Raw genomic sequence first — 9,415 nt, 5'->3', positions numbered from 1 at the left:
TAGAACCAGGTGGAATAGCTTACTAAACATGCTGGAAAGATTTTTATTACTTAAAGATGCTGTCCGAAAAAGTCTAGAAACCTAACTTAACCTAATCTGGATTATTTTGTACAAAAATTAGATCAAAATTAGGAGATAAGACTTTAAATAATTTAAGTTTCTTGAAAAGTTATTTTTTAAAAAATGATAATCAATAAAATGGTATTAAGTACTATATATTATTTCCATTTTATTTTTATTTTTCTGTATTATTTTATTTATGTTTCTAAAAGTTATTATTATAGTTTGTTTAGAATAACACTTTAATTAATTTTTATATTTTTTTATATTCTACATCTTTGAAATAGAAAATGTGAAATGGAAATCAAAATTACTTATATTTTTTATCACCTTAATTTTATTTTTCAGGGAAAAAATTTACCGGTAAACCGGTATTTTAATTTTCATTTACTGAAAAAGTCGGTAAATTTACAATTCCTAGTCCATACATTAAATACGGAAAAGGACAAACTTTTTATTTTTATTTCTATAATAATTTCACTTAGTCTATTGTTTATTCAGTTTATAACCTATAAAATAAAACTGACTTGGCAATGCCAAATCAACCTTGTTTTATAGATTATAAACTAGAGTCTTTACTTTTTCTGCATTTAATGTATAATTATTGATGGTAACCTTATTTATTCCAACAATATTTTAATAATTGTATACATCTCATGCTTTAATGACCATAAATTTACTCTTACCACAAAGTTCAAAGTCTACAAAAGAAAGTTGTTGTTGTATCCAGTTCAACAAATGAAGTAGCCATAGAAATAAAAACAAAGTTCATCTTATTTGATCTTTCTAAACTTTTCTATATATTTCACAGAATCATATTAAATCAACAAAAATAATTCACCCAATAATTGTGCACATTCATTTTTTTTTCTTATAAGTTATTTTGATATTTTTTGAAGTGATTTAATTAAAAATATACTAAAATTCAGATGAAATAATCATAAAATAGATTACAGAAAACATTTTTATTACATGTATATTCTTCATAATACATTAAAATATAACACAGATTTCATGCTACTTTTTCAAAGCCTTAGATTAAAAATTTTTATAGTTAAAATTTACCTCAAGAAATGGATTGTGTCCTATAAATCCTTTATTATCTGGACTAGCTGCTTGATTATCCGGAAGAGGTGGAATGTCATCATCATCTTCACTGCTAATACAAATATTTCAGAAATAAGTATTCAAACAATTTTATTTAAATTTTCTTATATTTATACTTTTCAATCAATTATTTTATTGGCTATTTATACATAACTATAAAAAGTAAGTAACAAAATCTTTGTTTTTTCTGTAGATTTTCATTTTGTGTCATCATAATATTTTACTAGAATATAAAGTTAAGAACATAGAATAATTTCCTGTATTCTTAACTTTATTCTACAGCATTCAATTAACATATAAGCCAAAAGCAATCAGATTATAGGTAAAAAATGTCTCTGTAAAAACTCTTTGCAGAAATGAAATGAAAAATAATGCTTTAATGACAGCAAAATTACTTAAAAACATTATTAAAAAGAAAAAACAAGAGTTCAAAGGATTTTGATTTATCATAAATCATCATCAGAAATACCTATAAAAGTTCAAATAGAACATTGTTGTCAAGGAGGGTAGCAAACAGACAAACCAAAAGTGGTTGTTATGGTTACAAAGAAAAAAAAAATCACATAACATTTATTATGAATTTCATAAAAAAACTTAAGAATTATAAAATTATTACAGGATAAAACAATCTACTAAGTAGGGTAATTTTTGTTAAAGCAAAATACTTTAATAAGCTATTTCCAAAAAATGTTTTGATTATAATTCATAATTTGTATGTTTTATGATTTTTCTTTTGTAACCATAGCAACTAAGTCAAGGTGCTTTATGCTCTTGTCCCCAAACTTCTACAATCTACAACCATAGCAACCACTCTTGGTTTATGTCTGTTTGCACACCTCCATGATAATGACATTCTAATCAAGCGTTCAGATATTTCCTGGTAACAAGAAAACGCTTGAACTCTGTTTCTAGTTTTTTCATAATGTTCTTATAATTTTTTCTCCACTAAAGCATTATTTTTTATTTCATTTTATTCACAGAGTCATTCATGTATTACGTTTTGATTACCCAAAGCAAGCAGTTTGGTCTATCAAATCTTATAATAGAAATAATTAAGAAAAACATACTGATAATGTTTTTTAAACAAACATTTAACAATTTTTTTTTGGTTTCAAAAGCAAAAGTTATATGTAAGTGTGCACAATACCAATTTAAATAATAATACAACTATATATTTAAACTTGCATAAAAAGTTGTTTTTGATGTAACAATTTAAGTATTAATATAAATAAGATAATAAGTAAGAGGAAGTGTCAAAAAGAACAACAGTCATTTAATTGTATTTATCTCCAAAAATATTAAAAATTATTTATAAAATGATAAAATATTTAAATTATTATGTTTATAATACATATAATAATTATAAATAATAATATTAATAGAATAATATCTTAAAATCAAACTTAGCACTAATTAATGTCAAATAATCATAAATCTGACAAAAAAAAAAAAATATATCAAATTTTAAGATCTTAACTTGGAATAAGAATTTTTTAAAGGTTAACAGCCATTCATTTATATGAAAATTATTCAATTGTAAGAGGATAATATTGGAATTTTGAATAATTTGCATATAAATTTAATAACAGATCTGGATATTTTAAATTCATTTTTATTAAATTTATCTTTCCTTTCAATCTGAAAATGAAATGAATCAGATTATTAACCTGAATCATTGTCATATCAGATCGGAAACAGATTTTTAGCAAGTGTTATTCAAATTGACAAAAAGGGAATCTTGAATATATGTTTTTTTAAATTCCACAAAATGTAGACTAAATTGTCTCTACTAAAATTTATTAATGGAATTAACTATCTGTAACAAATTTACAAAGTTACATACGTTGCCCATTCTATTGAAGAAGATTTGATAGAATGATAGAGGGATTTAAGTACTTCTTTTGGAAAATTCTCTCCATCATTCAATTCATTTAGATTTTCGATGAACTCCACACATGTCATCTTTCTTCCTACATTCTGTAAAATAAAATAAAAAATATTCACTAAAAATTTATAAAATGTAGAGTTTTATAAAATATAAATATAAAAGAAAATTCCCTACCAATATGCTAAATTAAAAAAAAAGTTTTTTTTTTGTTTAATTATAAAATGTTTATTAGCGTCAAATAAATTTTTACTCCCCCTTTTTTTTCCTGAAAATGCCCAGACACAATAAATAATTAATATACAGAGTACTAATTCAAAGTCAACAGATGACATATATTCTTTGAAATATACAATAAATGATAAAAGTAAACTTCTTTGTTATAAACAAAAGATAAAATTTCCCCACACGATAATATAAACAAACTTTGAAGATGCACATGAGCATCCTTGGCACTGAGTATGTTAACCTCAACTGTATTTGAGAAAAAACTAAGTATATAAAAAAATAAAAATTAATCACAAGATATTTAAGTTAGTATAGTTAAAATAGTTGATCTATTCTTATTAATGCACATTATTTAATTAAACGGTCATTTAATGATTACTAAATTTGTTAAATTATAAGTTATATACTATAAATATTTATACAATAAACTATATTATCAATAAATTTGGCACTGAAAGATGATGCCAACATCTTATAATAAAAATAATAATATTCTAAAGAAGCATCAAATAAATAGATTCTGTAGAAATACATCATTGTCAGAGTTTTCATAGCTTTATTTTTTGCACTTAATAAACCAATTCACAATATACATAAACAGATGTAATTTAATAATTTGTATGAGATGAAGTTAATACGTTTACTTATGTGAATAGGATTGGTAAACAATTATATATACAGTATATAAGATTCAAAGAACATAATGCTGCAGTAAAATTGAAACAGTACTTCAGTCATTTACTTGTACACACAACACAACTAATATTCACCAAGACATTTAAATACATTTTCTTTTAATTCTCAATGAAATTTTTTGAAGATTTTCTATATATATATATATAAAAAAAAAAACAAGGAAATGAATTTGAGACATTAATATACTATTAATGCAATATAGTACTAAATAAAATATATAGTACTGTATTACATATTTAGTATTATGAATATGGTACTAAATATATAATTAAATAAAACAAAACTTTTCATAAATTTTAATATTAAGAAATTTCTTTTAAATGTATTTTGTCTTGAAATTTTAAGTCTTTTTATATAAGAAAAAAGTTTAGAAAGAATTTTAAAAATGTTAGTCATGCTTCAGGGGATAGAATATTAAAAAAAAAATGAAAAACTGTATTTAAGAGTGCAGAATGTTAATTTTCAGTCTGATCTTAGTGAGAATGAGTCCATCAGATAGAATGTAAAGGCATAGGAAACTGATGTTTTTTGAATGTTGAAAATATACAAGAGTATGCAATGTACTTTTTTAAAAACAGCATATTTTATTATAGTAAGTTTACATATGTTAAAATTTAAACAATTTGTTGTTAACATAAAAAAAAGTTTATGTATTTGTAATCACTGTAATGTAAATGTAAAATAAAACTACATTGTGATACTGTTGAGGTAATAGCTTTAAAATTTGACAACTATTCTTGTTGGAAATAATGATTTGGTATACTTCAATTTTATATTGTGCTCTCAGATCCCCACCTTGATTTAATGAACAGGCTTGTGTGCTTTTTAGGCACCGTGAGTTGTGTCAGCAGCAGCTTTGCTACCGACAGGGATACCATGCTAAACAGATCAGAGGTTAGGGGCTAGACTAAGGCAGGATCACTGCTCCTCCAGGATGGAGGTTGTGTATGGGGTAACACTATGTAAAAATGATTGTTGTTAAAAGAAGACAAAAGAAAAGAAAGGCAGAGTCTGGGAATGGTGGGGCTCCTGGACTGGAATAGATTAATGAGAAAAAAAGAGCAGAAGTGTGAATGTTAATTGGATGTGTGGAATGTAAAAGAAGCAAGATAATGAATTAATGAAAGAAATAACTATAAGTTAGATTTTCTTTAATGAGTGAGATGAGAGTGAAAGGCAAGGAATGTATGAATGTGAATGGGAATGTATTGATTTAGTCTGGTGTCAAAAGACAGTAAGCAATGCAGGAGTAGGTGTTTTAGTGAATGAATATCTAAAGGAGTATAAGCAAGTGAATGAAAGAATGATATGGGTGCACTTCAAAGTGATGCAGAGAGTGATTATTGTTATTGTGTATGATGCCCAGTGTATACTGCTGGGGATTGCTGAGAATAAATTTGGAAAATATTAAGAGATGTCTTGAATGAGTATCACACTCCTCAGAAGCATGCAATTATAGCTGGAAATATGAATAAATGATAAATGAATGGAATGAAGAAAGATGATTGAGAGAGTGAAGAGAATCTATATGGTAATCCCAAGGTAGAGGTCACGCTGCATAGTGCCAAAGTTGCCACTTGGCAATATTTTTATTAAAATGGCGATAAAAACCATAGTCCACTTATTTTGACATTCAGTGTGAAATTAAATCAAAAAGCATGTTTAAAAAAAAAAAAAAAAAAAGCAGAATGTCAAGCTCCTGTGCAATGGGAGTCTTATGCACCATACACCTAGCAATGTCATGATGTCACACTGCAAGTTCAGACAGAGATGCAGGATGTGATGTTGAGAATCAAAGGCAGTTTTCAAGTAATGCTGCTCAGTAATTCCAAATTGGGGATTTTTTACCAACTGACAGAAAATTTGAGGAATATTTTGGAGTGACAGATTTTTTCATTTTAATCTTTTTTCAGTAGACTAAAGCATAAAAATTTTTACGTGACAGAACATGTGGAATACTGTTTAAGCGTTGTTATCCAATGTGTTATTTGGAATTATTCATTAAAAAATTATTCAAAAATGATTCCTATTTCTAAGTGACAGCTTAATATGTTTTGTTTTCCAGGCTCCAAACTGATAAGGTTACCAGCACTTGAATTAATTAGTAAGTAAAACTGATGGCAATAAATAATTTGAAATGGTGAAAAAAAAATTTGAAACTGGTGAAATGATTGGCAACTTTTTTTAATTCCCCTGTACATGTGAATGATAATGGAAAGTGATTGGTTGAGCTCTATGTGAAAAAAACCTATGGCTGTCCAACATCTTTTTTCCACACAAGACCATTCATCAGTACACATGGAGAAATTGTTTGAAAGATTAAACGAATATAATAGATTTTGTTGTGGACGATGATAGATTGAAAGGTATAGTGGAGGATACAAGAGTTATGAGAGGAGTTGGCTGTGGTTTCGATCCTTATTTAATGTTATTGATGGTGCAACTGACAATTGGGTGGTAGAACAAAAAGAGGAAAACAGTGACACTGTAGCAAGTGAAAACAGTGTACCTGACAAATACAAAAGAGGAGTATAAAGCATGTTGAGTGATGTGGAGGAGGTTTGGAAGCATTTCCAATCTTGTGTGATAAAAGCAGCAAAAAAGGTAGGCTATGAAAGATACAACAATGTAGGCTATGAAAGAAGGACTGTGTGATAAAATGACAGAGTTGAGCAAGCAGTGAAAGAAAAAACAGACTGCATACATGGACTGACTGAATGGCAGTGCAAATGAAGAAGAGTACAAAGTGAAGAAATGAGAAGTTGCATGAGTGATTAAGGAAAGTAAGGACAGAATGAATGAAGAATGGACCAAGCATTTACAAGATGCATTTGAGGAAAATAGAAAACTGTTCTGGGAGCAAATGAAGAGTAACCATTGCAACAGAAAGAAAAGTGTATCTTGAATGTGTGATGTGCAAATGGTGAGCTGCTATGGAATGAATGTGAGGTGAGTAATTGGGGGTGTGACTATTCTGAGAGCCTGTTAAGAGTCAGTGGAAGTAGCATGAATGAAGGAACAGTTGCAGAGATTAATGAAGATAGTGAAGGATATGGTCCTGTTCAACTGAGTGAAGTTAGAATGCAATAAGAAGAATGCAAAATGGCAAATCTTCTGGTCTGGATGGTGTAACTGCAGAATTGTTAAAATATAGAGGGAAAAATGTGTAAGAATAGCTGTTCCAACACTGCAAAGAGCAAATATGGAAAGAGCAATGTGGATTTATAAAAGGAAAAGTGTGTGGGCCAGATCTCACATTGAGAATGATTGTGGAGAAATGTTTGAATGTGAGCAAGTGTTTGCAGGGTGTGTTGATCTAGGGAAAGCATATGATAGAGTGAATAGAGAGAAACTGTGGCAAGTATTATGTGATTATGGAATGAGAGGTAACCTATTTAAAAGTGTGAGAGCAATGTATGTAAACAGCAAAGCATGTATAGGTATAGATGGCAAGTACCTCGTGGCTCACAATTGAGAAGGGTATGAGACAATGGTGCATTATGGTCCCATGATTGTTTAATGTTTTCATAGATGCAGCATGAGGAGATCCAGAATGTGTGAAATAAGAATTGGAAATTTATGAGTCTTGTTTATTGTATGCAGATGATATTGTGCTATTAGCAGAGAGCAATAAAGAACTTCAGACACTTGTGTCTAATCTTGAAGAAGTGATTGTGGTATTTGAGAGGAGTATGTGGCATAACAAGGAGAGACTATGTAAGAAATGAACAAGTGCTAGAAGAGTGTAGGGTGAAAGAAAATGTGATTGAAAGAGGTGAGAAATCAGCCCTATAAGGGTTCAGCCATATTGAGAGAATAAAAGAACTGTTGGAGAGAGTATATGAGGTACAGTACATGGAAAGAGTGGATGGGAAGTGCAGTAGGGGAAGGCTGAGAAAGTCTTGCTTGAAACAAATGGATGAGTATCTGAAAGAATATAAGACTTGCTGTGTTGAGCCAGAGAAAGAATGCAAGAAAGTGTGCTAGAAGAGGCATGAGTGTGTATGAAGCAAAGATGTGTCTGGACAGGAAGTTATGGAGAAAGTTCCTAATGGATAGTTTGTAAGACTGTAGTCTCCTTTTGCCAACATCAAAAAACAGATCACACATAAGCCCAAACGATTGCCATATTGAATTGGGCTACTTTACTGCTATTATTAATAATTAAATCCTGAGTAATTTAATACTAGAGATGGGCATTAGGCAGCATTTAGTAGCAGTAGCCTGATTCAATACGATAATTGTTTGGCTTATTAATAAAAACATCAGGCTTTGAAATGTTTATATATCACACATTACAACAATTCAAAATTATGACAAGTGTTATAAAATTACATACATTCATATCCTCACTTATAAAATACATTTAATCCAAAAAGAGTACACCTTTAGATTATAAGTATGTGTATTAAAAAAATTTTGAAGCATTCCATTTTAAAACCTATTAAGCACTAAACTTTTCAAACCTTAATGTATTTATATATATATAAATAATATAAAATGAAATTTCTAAGCAAAAATTTAAACTAAAAATATGATAAAACCTTGTAAAAAATTTTGCAAATTTGGGAATAAAAAATAAAAAATACTTTTAAATTTTGTGCTAGAGAGGCAGAAATGTCTGCATAACCTCTCCAGTACTAATATGACTAAAAGATAAGAATAGTAACATTTGTTTCAGGAACCATTGTAAAACTGAGATGAGTTTTATTTTATATTTTTGATCATACATTTTTAAAATTTATTTATGACCATTCAATGTAATTATGTTAATTGTGTTGTAATTGTTTTGTTGTTACTTAAAATTACATGAACAATAATGAAGGGAGAAAAAATTGAATGTTATGATATTTTACAGTTTTACTTTACTTTTAAAAGTCAATAAATAAATATTCTATTCTATATACATTAACAGAATTATAAACACACATCATTTACAGAATAATAAATTGCAATAGCTTTAAGAAAAACTATGAAATAAAGATAAAATTCTCAGGTTTAGCTCAAGTATTCATTACACACTGCTACGTTATGCTCAAAACAAACTTCTTCTAGTTATACTTTTATTTTGTCTTGCAATTTTTATTTGTATTTCTGTTCTTTTAGGTTCCATATTCATTATTTTTATAATTTTAAATCATATCAATCTTGGAACATGCTTTCTCTCTATATGCCTTTTGAAATGATCTGTAAGTGAAGTGCAAAGATCCATCTGCTACTCTTTAATTGCCGTTATATAGGTGAAACCAAACAGAAATTAAAATTAAGGATTAAAGAACATAAAGCAGCTATTAGATTAAAATGTAAAGAATCTCCATGGTTTACTGTAAAATAGACAAAAATATTAAAATTTTATGCAAGAAATTAATCTAATAAAAAAAGAGAATTAAAGCACCATCAATCAATATTTATATGATTTGGGGAGTTCAAGTTATTACA

General features: G+C 28.0%; 1 protein-coding gene across 6 annotated transcripts in view; it reads right to left on the bottom strand.

Annotated features, from left to right (window-relative positions):
- Positions 1-9,415, bottom strand: part of LOC111637510 (PH and SEC7 domain-containing protein 2-like) — a 62,653-nt gene that overhangs the window by 32,958 nt on the left and 20,280 nt on the right. For 5 of the 6 annotated variants that reach the window (XM_023383010.1, XM_023383015.1, XM_023383014.1 and 2 more), the window contains exons 6-7: positions 3,011-3,144; positions 1,126-1,219 (exon numbers count right to left, since the gene is read on the bottom strand). In XM_023383010.1, the coding sequence (XP_023238778.1) occupies positions 1,126-1,219; positions 3,011-3,144 (228 nt within the window). The remainder of the gene's footprint in view (positions 1-1,125; positions 1,220-3,010; positions 3,145-9,415) is intronic. The other variant, XM_023383012.1, reaches the window with a different exon arrangement.

This window comes from Centruroides sculpturatus, unplaced genomic scaffold (assembly GCF_000671375.1).
Source record: "Centruroides sculpturatus isolate CEXI.00-Female unplaced genomic scaffold, Cexi_2.0 scaffold824, whole genome shotgun sequence".
Lineage (NCBI taxonomy): Eukaryota > Metazoa > Arthropoda > Arachnida > Scorpiones > Buthidae > Centruroides > Centruroides sculpturatus.
This window is presented reverse-complemented; position numbering and strand designations above follow the sequence as displayed.